General features: G+C 34.0%; 1 protein-coding gene across 5 annotated transcripts; it reads right to left on the bottom strand.

Moving 5' to 3' along the window:
- Window positions 1–5221: 5221 nt before the first annotated feature.
- LOC115984190 (probable LRR receptor-like serine/threonine-protein kinase At1g06840) lies at window positions 5222–16899 on the bottom strand. Of its 5 annotated transcripts, none has more exons than XM_031107173.1 (22): window positions 16737–16899; window positions 16521–16628; window positions 16220–16410; window positions 15710–15860; window positions 15116–15187; window positions 14878–14949; window positions 14458–14601; window positions 14306–14377; window positions 14155–14226; window positions 13864–13938; window positions 12696–12764; window positions 12457–12525; window positions 12228–12299; window positions 11939–12025; window positions 11620–11688; window positions 10926–11431; window positions 10185–10343; window positions 8696–8973; window positions 7846–7897; window positions 7335–7585; window positions 6220–6354; window positions 5222–5806 (listed from the first exon to the last, which is right to left on the bottom strand). In XM_031107173.1, the coding sequence occupies exons 3-22, from the start codon at window positions 16323–16325 to the stop codon at window positions 5465–5467; spliced, it is 2853 nt and encodes a 950-aa protein (XP_030963033.1). In that variant the 5' UTR covers window positions 16326–16410; window positions 16521–16628; window positions 16737–16899; the 3' UTR covers window positions 5222–5464. The 5 variants fall into 5 exon arrangements, with proteins under 5 accessions (XP_030963033.1, XP_030963006.1, XP_030963017.1 ...); XM_031107146.1 differs by having other exon boundaries at window positions 7837–7897; XM_031107157.1 differs by lacking the exon at window positions 16521–16628 and having other exon boundaries at window positions 7837–7897.
- Between the last annotated feature and the right edge of the window lie 316 nt (window positions 16900–17215).

Raw genomic sequence — 17215 nt, forward strand, 5'->3', positions numbered from 1 at the left:
AGTTTTGGCTCTAAAAAAAATTAAAAATAGATCATTCATGTGAGAAATATCTCAATAGATAAATACAATATTATGAATAAGCATTTTTTTTTTTTTGGTTATTGGTATAATTATATTAAATATTACTTAGTATTTAAATGAATTGCTTTTAATTTTTCAAATTGGTCTCAAATATTATATATTCACATAGTGTGTGTAAGTACGTGTATCATATATAAACTCCCCTCCCCCCTCTCAACTCAAATCCTAGCTCTGCCATTGGACCAAAGTGGATCAAATGGATTGAAGTGGATAGAATAGGACAAAAGGAGACCAAAGTCAAATGAATAGAACTTATGGACCAAATAAGGTGGAAGTAGACCAAAAAAAAAAAATGTGGATAGAATGGATCAAATAGGACCAAAGTGGACTAAATAGACTGAATTGGACCGAATAGAATCAAAGTGGATAGAATATGACCAAATTGGACCAAAGTGGACAAAATGGACCGAATTGGACTAATACGGACCAAATATAACCAAAGTGGATTGAATAAGACCTAATGGATCGAATAGAACCAAAGTGGACAGCATTGGACTAAAGTCGACCAGATAGGACCAAAGTGGACAAAATGACCAAATAGAACCAAAGTGGACCAATATGACTGTTGATGGGTTACTACGTCATTTGTTGACTGTTGATGGGTTACTACCAATTGGCACTTTTAGCAGTTTCACCCAACTTTCATTTTTTACACATTTTGGACTTCTTTTGGGTGTTTTTCTAAGTTGAGGATTGTACTTAAATGTCTTCTGGACTTGTATTCCTAATAAAATTCATCTTAACTTGATAATTAAATCGTTAAAATAATTATTTTAGAGATAATTACCCTAAAAAATTATTTATCAGTTAAATTTTAACATTATCAAATTATTTCTTTTATTCCCATGCAACCAATCTTATTTTAACAAAATAAACCACCAATCACAGAAATTCATTGAATTAATTTTAATTGTTATCCAATCAAAATTAATTTCAATTAATCACGTGTGATTATTTTCACCCAAATAAATGTATGCAGACCATTCAAACTTGATCTTGTGATATCTTTTAATCCAACCGTCTGATTTGGAAATCGTTAGAATCTTAAGATCATTTTTATGATGTGTGATGAATGACTTAATGAATGAAATGCAATCATGATTTTTGGGTACTTAGAATGATTATTTCATCATCTCCAAATGTTAAATTATGTGTGCAAAATTAAGTGTCTACAAGGACCAAAGTGGACCGAAGTACACAACAGAATATAAGAGAAACATGTTTGTAGTGGTAAATTTTGTTTAAAAATCAAATAAATAAAATAATGATGTTGTGAAGCCTTCAAAGTGAGGTATAGAATATGTATGATATTAGTTTTTATTTATTAATTCTTATTTAAACATGAAATTCATGCTCCATAAATAAATATAGGACATTCAATGTTTGGCACATTGTTGTCAATCTAGGTTTCAATGTATTTGGCATCATAAAAGAGGGTGCACATAGTTGTTATTGTAGTTGAATTTTTGTTTTGATTGCATGGAGACATGGACTCTACACATATTTGGCATGTGAAGATTGGATGATCTTTTTGTACTTGGTCATGGTGTATTTCTTCTTCTATATGTCTTGCTAATGTTTCCATAGTGAGTTTCCCATGGCTTGAAAGTTGAAACTACAACTACAATCTTGTTTAATTTTTCTATGAGGGTTTTTGCTTCTTATATAGATGTATGGGTTGAACTTAACCTAGTTCTTTTAATCTTATATGATTTTTATGAGAGTAAGTCGGCTACACATCTTTTACTGTGAAGAAATTTGCGTTGCATACAAATATGCTTTGGAAATAAGTCAAAGACTTGCATGCCACTCTAAGAAAAAAAATTCCTAATAGGAGTCTAAATACAAGCTACATATTGGAGTATTAAAAGGAATGGTTGCCATTTGATTAGTTTTTATCAAATAAGTAAGGAATTGAAAAAAATAAAAATTATGTCAAATAATAAAGAATTAAATAAAAATAAAAATTATGTGAAAAATTGTGAGGCTACCAAAACTTTTTTTTTTTTTTTTTGGAGAATCGAGGCTACCAAAACTTATATGACATAATATGGAAGAGTCCAAAAAAGTCAAAGTCTTCGATTATTATTATTATTATTATTATTATTATTATTATGTAAATAATTAAATTATATGTATAAATAATTTAAATATATATTAAATAAAATATGTTTATATACATTAATGGCACGACAATACAAGCAAAACTCGTTCCTACCTTGTCACCTCTTTGAGGAGAGGAAAGTTTGTGTGGGGGGATGCAGGGCAGGAGTGGGTCAAGCAAGGCAAAGCATATTTGCCATCCCTACTTGTAAGTAATTGTAAGGAGTAGACTCCGACCCACAGCCCATGATCGATGGATGAGGGCCCAACAAGCCCAACAACAATATATTTTGTAAAGAGTGGATTTTACAAGAAAGCGACTTACCAAAACAAATACAGGCCTAGATTGACAGGATGCAAGCCAGTAAGAAAATACAATGTAAGAATTACACTTCTCGGTCAAGTCCAAGGATCAAGTGTTCTTATATTTACTCAAGTTTTTCTAAGTACAAGGTGTTCTTCCTTTTCTCTCAGATTACATGCCCCATTTTTTGTAAGGGTCCTTTCCTTATATAGTCCTCTCCCTTTATCCCAGCCTTACACTTGTTGATCTTATAGGTGATCTATTGGATGCTTGTCCCATCCAAAACCTCCTAGAAACTTTGTGAATAGCTATAAACTGAGATATCACTGTTTAGGTGTCATTTTCACATAAATGCAGCTAGTTGGTTAGGTGAAGAGCATTTAATGTGCTGGTAGCAGCCTTCTTCTTAGATATTTCTTCCTTTATTGTTGCCTTCTTTCCCTAAAACTTATCCTCCAAAGAACGGTTACCTCTTGCACAGTATTCTCTAGGCGACCGGGCTCCAACCTTCCACAATACTTTCCTGAGGAAGCTCGGATCTTTGAGAGATACCACTAGCTCGTATGTGTAAAAATATACATATTGAGCTCTAGTTAGCTCTAGGATTGAAAACGAGTAGAGTTAAAGGGGACTATTAAAAGTTTAGGATTCTTCATTTAATTTAATTTCAATCATGAGTCGAGTTCAAGTTCAATATCAAATGAGATTACATGTTCAATCTTAGTTCATTTTCTTCTAATTAAAGTAGTTTTTTGACCATTAAAGTTTAGGATTTTTTCCATTTTGTCCTTTTACATTTCAAATTCTTCATTTTTCCCTTTTTACGTTTCATTTTGTTTTCTTATTAGTCTTGCAGTTCATTTTCATTAGTTTTTTTTTTTTTTTTTTTTTTAATAATTGGCAGTTCATTCTCATTAGTAATATGATTGTTATGTGCCCTCTATGTTTAACTATTTCATGAAATATTAGCTCTAAAATGTTGTGGGAATACATGAATTTCATTATTGTAAGCAAAAAACATATTATAGACGGTTAGATAACTAATGAAAATGATCAATATGTCCAACATGAAAACAAAATCAAACATAAATGGTTAAAATGAAAATTGTGAAACTTAAAAGACAAAAATGAAAATAATCATAAACTATAAGAGACAAAAGTATATGTTATCTACTCTCTTTTTTTATCAAACTTAATGTAATTTTTTTTTTATTATTATATGGGAAGTTCCCATATAATAAATGTGGGGGCCGTTCGATCAATAGGCCCATTAAGCTCAGGATTGTTGGGCCTGTGGCCCATCCGAGGATGCATATCCGACCGAGGAGGCCAAGTCAGGTCATAAGGTAATTACTGAAGGGGTTGGTAGTCAATATCACAAGGGTAGAGTTCTGTACTTGTCCGAGGACGCCATACTCCTCGGCAGTATGCGTCCGAGGACGATCAGGACGCGGTCTTGTTGCAACCAGACCTCGGAACTAAGTCACCACTGAAGATAGAATAACCGACCAAGGATGAAAGAGATAAGGCAAACAAATATCTATAACTATAGCTGCCTCCGCATTAATGGCCTCTCAACCAACTCTCTGGCCGCATTAATGTGGAGGTGATACCTGAACAGTAAGGAAGCAGCCTTACAGCTGCCCATAGAAAGTTCCAGGAGGTGCTAGATGGGACAGAAAGAAATCCTCTGAACCCAACCTACACGTGTGCGGTGAGGATGGAACACAAAGGGGGGTATATAAACTGAAAGAAGAACATGCAGAAAGGGAGGATCGAAACGGAAAAGAAAAGAAAGAAAATCGCAGACAAAAGAAAAAGAACAAAAAGAGAGAAAAAGAACTGTATCGATTACCAAAGGGAACGATCGTTGTACCAACTCTAGACTTTCAATATACGTGAGAGTGAATCTTTTTATCATACAAAAGTTAACCTAGTTCTTTACACCCACGCTCTACAAATCATATTGTTTGGGCGTTTTTACGTGCGAACCCAACACTGTTACGGGTCGTTACAAATCGCGTCCATACAATAAACAAACAAAAAAAATATTACATTAATATTTTTCCAATTTATAAGAAAATGCTAATAATTAACAATTATGTTATAGTTAAAATTATATTATTTGAGTTAATTAGATAAAATCACATGAACTTATAAAAGTTCCATTCACCAACCTCCTATTAGTAAAAGTGGAGTGGGACTCAATTTGTCCCACCACTTTCAGTTTTGGATATATACCACTGTCAATTTATTTAAAACATTCTCCATTCTTTCCATGTGTGTGTTAAAATACTTAATATTCTTAAAAAAAAAAAAATTGTCCCACTCTTGGTTCGTTGCCGAGCTCTTCCACAACCCTAGGCTTAAATGGGCCTTATTAATCTAATCTAACCAGCCCATTCTTAGAACCGAGCCCAATCATGTATTTGATGGCCTTTGAGGATCCATAGCAATTTAATGCTAACTAAGTAACACCACTGCGTATCCTTGGCTAGAGTAGATTAGGTTAGAGTAGAATTTTTATTTTGTATAAAAAAATAAATAAATAAATGCTAACTGAGTAACCACCACCCCTAATCATACCAGTGTGTATGAAGCCAGTTTTCATTAAAAGCATTTCAATCAAATCTTCTTTTTCTTGTAGCTTTAAGACTGCTCAGTGTCCCATAAAGTTTAAGTTTATATTGAATCAGACAGCACATACTCCATAAAGTTTACGTTTCTTATCAATGTATTTCAAAATTTCACTATCAAGTATCAACAACTTCATTATTGAATATTATACGTGTTTACAGTGACATTATTACACCATCTACAGCTCTAACTAATTAGTTTACCAAAAAAAAAAAGTCTAATTAATTAGTTTACAAAAAAAAAAAAAAAAAATGTAATGAATAATGAAGAGTGAGACTTTACACAACATCAAGATCATAGCATCTCAGGTTCTAATACAATCTATTTTAGAAATGTTTTCTATCTAGGCGCGATAGATGGAGTGACTCCACTAACTAGTTCAATGCCAGATATCTCTAATGCATAAAGATCCTTCACCGTAGAGGATGATGATGGTGGAGTTGCAAGCTTTTCAGCATTAGTGACCATAGGACCTCCTGATATAATGTCGGAATCAGGCATCATATGCCATATACTTTCAAGTTCTCTAACCACCTCTGCCATTGAAGGTCTAGCATCTGTCTCATCTCCACAACACTTGAGAGCCAAATTCAAAAATTTCACCACGCATTTAGGAGGATAAGATCCCATTCGTCCATCAATGACCGAAAAGATCATATCAGATTTACTCGCAACATTAACCTGAAACAAATAGAAACCATATAAAAACTATAAGAAACCATTTTATTACACAAATTTAAGCCGCTGTATCTACAGGATTAAATAATATGATCATTATGCCAAAATGATCATAAATGTTATACATGTAAACGAATGTTTCGCATAAGGACAGAAGTGAAGAATTTTTTTTTAGGATTTCAGTGTTTGAAGTTAAAACTGAAACTTGCAAATGAGGATATCTCTCATCTTTACGTCTAGAATAAAATGACATATGGCAAGAAGAAGAGAAGAGAGAGATAATATCTAAAAGCTGTCATCTTTATTCTACACAATAAAACAAATCACAGAAGAACAATTTTCCCTTTCATGCCTAAGCACCTGATGCACCATTAGGCCTCATCAAATCCAAGACAAACAAGTCTATAAAGTTTTACCTCTCTAACAATGTTTTTTCCATGTGAGATTGGCTGCTTCCCGGTCAGGAGTTCAAGAAAAACAACACCAAGGCTATAAACATCACTCTTATCTGTCAATTTATGAGTTAAGAAATACTCTGGATCAAGATAACCCTGCAAATTTAATCCAAAGAATGAAAGAAAAAGAAAATAGGCATCAGTTACATCTCAAACGACATACTACTAAGTCTATTTCATAGAGTTTGAGTTGATTTTTTTTTTTTAATTTTTAATAATAACAAATGTATAAATTTACAATTTAAAAAAATGGTTAGTTCCCAAAAAACCACCCTAAATTATGGGGATTGCCGATGACCTATAGCTCAACTAGAAGTTTCGTGTCCCACAGTAATGAGATGGAGGGTGAGGTTGTGGATTCAAGACTTATTGGGACCGTGTGTAACTTACCAATATATATATATATATATATATATATATATTGGGGATCTTGCACTTTGCACCCTGTTAAAGAGTTTATATTGTATAGGTGGTACCCTTGCATTGTGTTGAATCCTTCCAGATTAGTCTAGAGTATCCCAGGGATGGGTGTTGCTGCTGAAGTATCCCTCACCAGCTATCATATTGTCTAGAATATTCTCTATTCCTTGTAACCAACTCTCACATATATAGGATTCAAAAAAAAAAAAACTCATATATATATATGGAATATAGTGGATGAAGGCTATAAAAGATTTTTAGCTTCTCTTTTTGAACCTCTCTCATTTAATTCATTTCTAATACTTCTCTAACATGGTATCAGGCTATCAGTTCCTCTTTTTGGCACAGTTGTTTCAACCAAATTTTCGAAGTTTGTGAGGTGCAAGTATCCCATAGTTTAGGGTGGTTTTCTGTGATTTACCCTTACACAAAAATGGAAATGAACAACACTATTATCAATTCATTTTTATTGTTTTTCCAAGAAGAGTCAGTAGCCCAGGCTAGATTGTCAGTGTTGAATCATATAAAACTTATAGGCAGTTAAAATGTGGCACTTGTACCACAGCTGGAGAACACTGATAAGAATTCACTCATCAACCTAGAAAAATATGAAATTTATAATTCTATTAGTTAAACATCAACTATAAGAGTCTTACTGGTGTCCCCTTAACAACTGTGGATATATGAGTAGGCACTGTCCCTTCAATATCTGGAATTGGTGCAAGTCGTGAAAGTCCAAAATCAGCAACTTTTGCCATATACTTGGAGTCCAATAATATGTTGCTGGCCTTGATATCTCGGTGAAATACTGGAGGATCAGCTTCAGTATGTAGGTAGAGGATGCCCTTAGCCGATCCCAGGGCAATTCTCAATCTCATAGCAAAACTCAGAGGTTCTTTGCACTTGGCTGTATTATTGCACACATGAACCCCTAATAAGCTCATTAGAATGGATATAGAATTTGAAAGTAAAAAAGTTACGTTTAGCTATAAAATATATACATAAAACGGAATTTTTTTTTTTTGGTGGGGGGGGGGGGGGGGGAAGAGAGGGAGAACGTGTATTGTTGCAAGTTATAGATTGCAATCATTCGCAATGAGGAACACCTAGAAAATACTATAGTGAGATCAATAAAAGGCAAGTTTAGAGAATGATTATAAGGTGTACCAGAAAGGTGATCCCTCAGAGTACCATTTGACATAAACTCATAGACCAACATCTGCATGCAAAACAATACTTACATGAAGCTCCTCCAAAGAAAAATTTTCAAAACAAATTAAGCAATAGTGAGAAAGAAAAGCTAGTCCCCAAGGTCTGAAAGCCAAACAATTTTGCAGGAGCAACATAGTTCACTGCAAAAGCAGATATTTAAGTCCTTAATGCATTTCTTAGAGCCAAAATAATCCTTACTTTATGAAGAACCGTCTATGCTTCTACATTATTAAGCAACTAATTTGGCAAAATCTCATCTGTAATGTCTCTAAACCAAATTTGATTTCTTCCATTGTTTGCATATTCAAAGCAGCTATGTACACGGTTTTACATCTTTCACTTCTTCTTTTTTAACTCTTACAGTTCATTTGGCGTAATTGCATCAACTTCCTAAGTAGATGGGAATCATCTCCCTGTGTATCCGAGAAGATTGGTGGATAATCCAAACTTTTATTCATTATGTATATGGGTTAGGTTTAAGTTATATCTAGTGTAACTTTTAACTCTTTAAGCAATCCTACACCACTCAATATTTATTTCATTTGATGCAAATTTTGACAAATCCGCCATTAGATTACATTTTCTTCCAATACTCTCCATGTTTGCAAAATTTCAAGTTGATCTGAGATATATAACAATTCTATCTACTAAATGTCTAAATTTCAAGTTTTTGTATATTAAAAATATGCATAAAAGATGAGTTTACAAATCAAATAAAAAATAACATCCAATTAGCTTGAAATTTGGAATAAGTGTTAAGAATATAGAGAACATGTATATATAAATTCAAGATGAGAAAAAGTACCTGTTCACCTTCTTCATCACAATACCCAATCAAAGACACAAGGTTTCGATGATGTAACCTTGATAATAATTTTATCTCTGTCAAGAACTCTTTTTCACCCTGTAAAGATCCCTCTTGTGCACGTTTTATGGCCACAACTACACCATCAGCCAGAATGCCTTTATAAACCTTACCATACCCTCCTTGGCCAACCTCAGTGTCGAAACTGTTTGTAGCCACAGCCATTTCTCTATAAGTGAAATCCTTTACACCATCAATTTTTATGGAGCTCATAGACACTGCATATTTAATAGGACCAATGTTAAAAATAAAAACATAGAAATAAGTGCTGCATAAAAAGGTGCAGTGTCATTTTTTTTTTTTAAATACCTGATAGAATTATGTATTGATTATCATAAGATTTATTTATACTCACACAGACACACACACACATACCATTGCATCTTACTGGTCAACTAAGAAGCATGGACACAGTTATAGATATGGGTGCGGGTATGACACAGTGACATGGCAATTTTTGAAAAAATAGGACACGGGTACAGCGGTACATGTCTATTAAATAATTATTAAATATAGTTTTATTTTTATTTTTATTTTCTATTTATTATTAAACATATATTTTTCATATAATGTTAAATATATATATCAAATTAAGAGTAATAATGGATAATAAAGAAAATCCATGACTATTAAAGGATGTTTAGAAATTAGAATTCAAATCAAGAATAAAGATATTTATTAATTCTCAAAAGCACTATTACTATTCAAAACATAAATGCTCTCTTTGTTTTGTGAAAGAGTATTCGATTCCTCTTGTTCTTGTGTCTTGGCCATGTGCTTCATTTTTTTAAGAGATACTGCTGGGACATACATGCAGAAGCGTCCCAGGCAATGCAAGTGTCCTACACGGGTACTGCACTCCAAATGAAGTGTCTGTGCTTCCTTGCTAGTCAACAACATTGTTTAACATTGTGATGATGCCCCAATTCAATTGATTATGTGATGTGTGTGGGTGTGTGATGAGTCTCACATTGGACATATACTAGGATGAACTAGGCTTTATTAACAACTATTAAGAGCTTCAATTGTGACTAGTCATTTTGAGGTATAGCGCAGATATAGCTAATCCTTTTCCTTGGGTCATTACAAACATAGTCGCTGACTGGATTTTCTTCAACTTAAACATGGTTTAAGCCAGTATGCAACCGAGTCCTATGCAAATTTATCTTTAACCTTTTATCAACTCTAAATGATGCTTCTAATCACAGGCCAGTCCAAAATTAGCTGAATCTTGCCCAACATCATTAGCTGAGATAGGGCTAAGATATTGACCAAGCCCAGGCTGAGGCCTATGTAATTGGACTAGTATCAACCTGGCCCAATTGACAGGCCTAAATTCAGGGTGTACAATAGAAACAATTACAGGAAAAGCAAAAAAACATGACATATCTACCTGATACCCCTAACATCATAAAAATAAGATACTCACAATGGCGTCTTCTTGAAAGCGCATGGTAATTCCTCACATGCGTTCTCAGTATCAGAAGAGTAACAACTGCAGACAATGCAACTGCACCTGCAATGATCCCCAGTACTAGGCCAGCCAATGCACCTTTGCTTAAACCAGAACTTGGAGAGTTGGCATCATCTGTGACATTAGTGAGAACTATCAGCACAAACAAAATCAAAGCTTTGCAACAAAATTCATCTCATATATGAATACACAAAATAAGGCTTGTGACTGAGTTATAGTTCATCTATCTTTGGGGTCAAGTCATAAGTGATGGTGTGAATTTGAAGCTGGCCTCTTGATCAATATAGAACACAACTTAATTGCCGGGAAAATTAACAATCATCTTGAACCGAGCATTGCAGTTATTTACTTATGTGCTGATCAACTGTATCTGTTATTCAACAGAACATAGCATCACCAAGGTGAAAGCATTAAATTGGAGACCAAGCCTTTCTTCAACGTTGTTCGCAACAAAAGAAAAGGTGATCTCCACTCAAATGTGCCCCCCACAGATATTCCCACAAGTTACTCAGACAAATCAACAACAGAGAATAATGCCACAAGCTTAAGATGGTCTTTAAGTATAGAGGACTTCAAGGTGTAAGTCAAATAAATTAGAGAAGAAAGCTGTACATTCCTCAACAGCTAAATAAGCATTAGTTACGACTCAAGAAAGCTCTGTTGCAAAAAATATCAAATAAGGGTTTTGAGATGAACCATATTTATAGAAGCCCAGTATAGGAAAGCTGATAAGTTCAGCAGGTCCAAAAAGGTCACTATTGTGAATTTTCCATGATGTGAATGCATCGAAGATTCGCTGAACCTCGCTCTTATTGAAGGTATGAGCATTGTTTACAGAATCAGATACAGGAAAGAACTTCAATTGCATTCCCAATCGAGGTCCTTCTTCCCATGTAAATGAATCAATGTACAGCTGATAAAGAGATAACTCAAGATGAGATGTCAGGAACTCCTCAAATTTAAATCTGTACGGACGAAAATCTGAGAATGCGGGACTTTTCAACCGATATCCAACAAACAAAGGAAGAGCACAGAAACAAACTACTGGAGATGTAGGGGAATATTCGTAAGAGGATGGGCATGCTTGAGCCTGACAAACAGAAGTGGTATTTGTTGAACTCTGACTGTTTTTGTCTTCCTCAATTTCAGGTCCACAGAACTGGGCTAGGTTGGAGTTCAAGCATAAGGGATTCTCTTGAAGCCTGAGTTAAAAATGAGACTTAATCATATCAGTGTGCTATGTATGTTACACCTTGCAAAACTAAAATTAAAAAGATCACATCCACAATCCTTTACCAAGTATTCACATTTTGAAGATGCATTTCATCACACATGATGTTCTATATGAAACTAATCAGGAAGCAAAACTTGGGGAGGTATAGAAGCAAACCAGACAGAAACATTTGGAGGTAGATAAGTAGTGCCACTGATATTTGCAAGATTATTATTCTGCAACTCCCTGTAGTACCAAAGGGAAAAAGCAATATCTTAGACAATCCAGTCTGAGAGTAAATTTAATAGTCAACCCAGGAGGTTAAACTTTGAATTTTACAAAAGGCCATGCTGTAATCAGAAAAAGGAATCAACTTTATTTTTTTTCCCATTACAAGAAAAAGATGGTTGAGAGAATGAACAGATGCACACACCCATACCAAAATATGATGAAACTTCTAAGCAAGGAAATAGCAACATTGTCATTTAGTTCTTACACTGTAAATTTCTCCATTCCATTAAAAGCCCTATTTTGCCAAATGGAGGATGGAACAGAGCCACTTAATGAATTGTTTGCAATTGACCTGCCATGGGGAATAATTTACCAAATAAATCCAATTATTTTATTAAAAGATTAATTTATTGACTGATATTAACTAGTAACTTTAAAATATAATGGTTGAGATAAGTGGAAACTCAAATTTAAATTAATACAAAATAATTTACAATAACAATCAACCATAGAACTAAACACAAAAGGAGGAATAAGAAAGGGAGACTACTCACAGTTGTTGGAGATGAGGAAGATCAGAAAAGTTGGTGGGAATTTTTCCAGAAATATGGTTGTGGGATAACTGGCTGAATATTGCTCAAATAGAAGATATCAAAAGTCACGGGAATTGCTGTTATAAGTTGTCTTGAAATATTTCGCAATAACTAGGAATTAAATTCAAACAACATGAAAAAAAAAAAAATACAAAATTTGACATCTCATTCAGAAGATGAAGAATCTTACATAGTCGTGATATTCTGAGAAAACCTATTTGAAGGTATGGTTTCATTTAGCTGATTTGAACTGAGGTCTCTGAAATTTATACAAAGTAAAACATAAAGAAAGTATAAGTAGCTATCGGAGTTTTTAGATAAAGAAAAGAGAAAATTCCATACAGCCTGGTCCATCTATTTTTCAGATTTAAAAGCCATAAGTGATCATCCCAGAATGACTCTTAAAAGGAAAAATAAAAATAAACTTACAGATAATAAAGGTTTGGTATTTGGCTAAAATCAGGAATTGGTCCTTGCAAACTGCAGTTCCTAAGGCTCCTGGCAAATCCAACCAAAACACAAATATTATAAATCTTGAATATCATGCAACATGTGAATGTGTTTACTCCTTAATTGCCATCTTGTAAGCATATAAAGCTTCTAAGTCAATGAAAGTTCTGTGATATCTGATTGAGATAATCTAGCTTCTTTACAACTTGAGAAATGCAACAAAGTACATTCATGCCACCTTAGTTGGATAAAACCAACAGCACTTCTAAGTTGAGTAACTTCCCATTTGTATTCCATTTCAATTTCCAATGAACCATAGTTCAACTGGCACTTTCTTCTCCCCTAATATTGGGCTGGAGGGTAAGGTTGTGAATTCAAGACTAACCGCGTGTGTGTGTCAGTGTCACTTACTAATTAAAAAAAAAAGACAAATTACAACTTACTCACCTATGATTTGGCCGAAATTTAGGTTGCCTACTCGTGGTTTAAAATTTGACATTTTACCTACCTAAGGTTAGCTCAGTTAGAGTTACATAACCCACTTCTGTTAAACATGGCTAAATATGTAATTTTGCTCCACTTTTATATCTATCTCCTCCAAAAACACAAAAAACATAAAAATACAAGATCCAATAAGATCAAAATGAATCCAACGGAACACTTGTATCATAAGATTTCACACCACTGGTAGGCAATTTAAATTTCAGTCAAAATTCAGAGGGGTAAAGTGTCAAGTTTCAAACAACAGGTAAGCAACTTAAATTTCGGTCAAACCACGGGTGGGTAAGTTGTAATTTATCCTTAAAAAAAGTACTCCTTTTCAATCAATGTTGGAATAATTTATGTATTTTCCCAACAAAATGCAAACTACTCTATCCATTTTATAGTACTTCTTGTCTTGTTGGTATTTTCCTCTTCATTATAGTTTTGCATTTTAGGGGGAGGGAAGTGCTTCTTTAATCATTAGCCAAACATTGATAGAGTAGTTTACATTGATCCTCTCTCTCTCTCTCTCTCTCTCTCTATATATATATATATATAGATACAAACACACACAAACATTGAGCCTTAAACTTCAAGGCTAGCACCTTGCCCACCTTTACTTTTGGAACATAGTTACAAACAAGCAATAATAATATGAACTTACAACTTCAGCAATTTAGACATCTTGCTATAAGAAGCTGGAATTGTAGTCCCATTGAAGTTATTGTTATCAAATTGACTGCAAAACAAAGTAAATGAAAGTATCAAGAAACTTGAAAAAAGATTACTAGAGTAATGTTACACTGTAGAAAAAGGAAAATTTAGAAATTATTGCCTTGTTCAAGATGAAAAGCATAAGAAAAAGAAAAGGAAAATAAATTCACAAATTTTAAATGTAAAGAAAATTATGTGTAAACATAAATATATTTATGTTCTAGGAAAATGAAAACCATACAGTATCTGCAAATTTGGAAGTTCGGAGAACTCCTGTGGAAGATACCCCGATAAGTTGTTATTATCAAGAAGGCTGCAGGAGCCAAGTTGAAGGTCGTCAATGGTCATACAGATAACTCATATGAAATTTAAGAATATGACCTAATACTTACAAGTGAATAAGACTCGGTAATCTGGATAGCTCAGGCGGGATTTGCCCACTGATCGAATTGTTGTTCATGTGACTGCTCATAAAAAAGAGAAGTAGAAGGGTTAGTTATTGTAGAACTGATTTTAGACAGTATAGCATCAGAAGCACACTCACAAGTGCCTTGTTTTGTTCAAGTTTGCAAATGATTTAGGTATTGGTCCTGATATATGGTTTTCGTCAATTTGTATCCTGTCCAAGTTTGGAAAATAACCAAGCTCTTCAGGTAAGGGACCTGTTAATTGGTTTCCATTTAAAAGCCTGGAAACACAGAATATTATAAATGGAATTAGAGACAAAGAAATTGTAATGCAGCTTTACAATATTAAAATATCATGTATTCAGAAAAGCACCAAAATATAAAGTAAATTAGTTCCGAATCTTCAGATACAAGGATTATCTCTTGTATCAGAATTCAAAGGATCTAAAATGCACAAACTTGTACCATATCTGCATTTCTTAATGCTCTAAGCATGTAATCCTGTGATAACAATATTGAGTGTCTAACCTATCCAACAGAGAAGATGCTCAACTTACAAGAGAAACAAAGACTTAATATTGCCTATCTCTTTTGGTATACTCCCACTTATGTTATTCCACATAAAATCCCTTCAACAGAGTAGACAGAAAAATATATCAGTAGGATAAGTAAATGGTAATATAGAATGCTACCATGGGATTCCAGAATATTGAGTGAAAGAGGTCTCCGAAAACTGTGATTTAGATAAAGATATTTGTATCACAAAAATTATTCTTCAGATATCCTTTGCCTTACAATATTGTCAAATTTGATAAGCGGCCAATCTCTGGTGATAAAGTTCCTGACAAATTCATACGTAGTAGTAGCCTGCAGAGAAGCAGCCCAAAACAAAATTATTAAAGCACCATTGCTATGTCTTCATAAGAAGAGCCTACATGCAATTAATAGCCAAACTTGATAGTTTTATATGCAAACTTGTGACTAGCGTCAAAATCTATTATAATGCTAAGCATGAGATAACAATTGTGTTTGTAGGCAATAAATTCTAATAAATTAATAGTTATTAATTTTCTTCACAAATGAAAAGAACATGAAGATAGATTTTAAACTCATTAGGAGATATGGGTGACCATTGGGAAACATGTGGATAATAGATCCCATCCTAATAAATTTCTTTTAATTTCAAACGAACAATATAATCAAGGAAGTTTGTTCCATGCACCAACTAAAATGAGTAGATATCAAAGTGGAATAATATTCATCTCATCATATGCAGGGGACAAAATAAACAAAGTGAAAGAAGTGTTATAAGTGAGAGAAAATATAGCATTATTCATGTCAATAGTGCTTTCTGATAAAAATAAAAATCAGTAAAGGTTAAAATCATACAATCGTTCAACGTGTAGATATCCATCGTCTAAAGGTGTATTGTAGCAGAAAACCCCTCTCCAATTTGATGTACATGGGTCTCCTTGATCCCAATCACTCAGATTCCCATTGGGATCTATCAAACTGCTCTTGATGGCCTGCAAAGCCTTCACTGCAAATTAATACAAATGTTAATCACCATTTCATCAACATGATTGCTGGTTCTTCTATTTCTATAATTCTAGAATCAGGGTATCTGCATCAAAGGAACGCAATGTTATCATAAAAATATGCATCAAAGTTGTTAACAGCCTCAAGTTTTGAGCACACCCAATTGATGAATCAAACAATAACTACAACTCAACTATATGCAATACTAACCACTCCTAACTTGGAGGAAGCGCACATGAGTAATTTTTTCAGAAAGCACGCATGTGAAAACTCTAAACAAGCATCCTCTTGAGCACTTAATTGCAAAAGAAGCTTGTGAATCATGAAATGCAAAAGAACAGAAAACTAAACCAAAATCACCTTCTTCGGGGCTGGTAACCGGTTTCTGAGCCCCAATAAGTAGTGAAGAACAACACAACCATGCAACAATAAATAATCCACACGTCCAAACTCTTGATAGATGCATCCCACTAACACACGGAACCCCAGAACTCTAAAAATCCTCTAAGTACCCAATACTACAAACTGTAGAAAAAATCCAAGTACTCCACCTGATAATCAAAAACAACCATCAAAACTCACACATTTAAAATTCTAAAGCAGTTCAATATATCCAAAACAAGCAACCCAAGAGAAGAATAAAATAACATAAGAGAATTACTCAAGATTGAGGTGAAACAAAGAAGCCAACTTGACAGCAAATTCAGCAATTTAAGGTTGACCACCCAATAGAGAGAGAGAGAGAGAGGTACATGTCCGTACCCAGATACTAGATTAAGATTGAATCGTTGAAAAAATCAGAACAAGGCAAGTAGATAAGAAAGAAAAGCTGCAATTGAATAATAGCCAGAGAATTGACATGTTTGAAAAATGAAACCTTGACATTAGTAGCGGTAGCTTCTTCCTGACCAGGTCGCCATAAAAAGGAACACCCAAGTTGTTGGTGATGCTGGTGATCACACCCATCTCTTTCACAAACCGACGTTTTTAGTTTCTAGCTTTGGTTTTTGGGTTCTTAGTTTCATATTAAAAAATTACTGCACGTTGAATTTTTAAAATAGACCCAAAAGAGGAAGGTCACTGACTATGACTCGGAGACAAAAAGTGGTCCCATTGCAGCTGTGGGGACTATAAAAAAAAGGCCAGCAATCTCAATCATCAAAGTGGTTGAGGCCGCAATGCACCGTTGCAGAATCCAACACCATCAAAAGTTTCCTTTCGGCTTTGCAAGGTAGTGGTGGAGTGATGGGGGACGAGACTTTGAGCTTGATCATGAATGGGTTTAGCCACTTAAAGCCCATTCATGATCTATTAGTAAAGTAAGTACTTGTTTAGTAATTGTGATTTTCAGGATTT

The sequence above is a fragment of the Quercus lobata genome, chromosome 1 (assembly GCF_001633185.2).
Source record: "Quercus lobata isolate SW786 chromosome 1, ValleyOak3.0 Primary Assembly, whole genome shotgun sequence".
Classification (NCBI taxonomy): domain Eukaryota; kingdom Viridiplantae; phylum Streptophyta; class Magnoliopsida; order Fagales; family Fagaceae; genus Quercus; species Quercus lobata.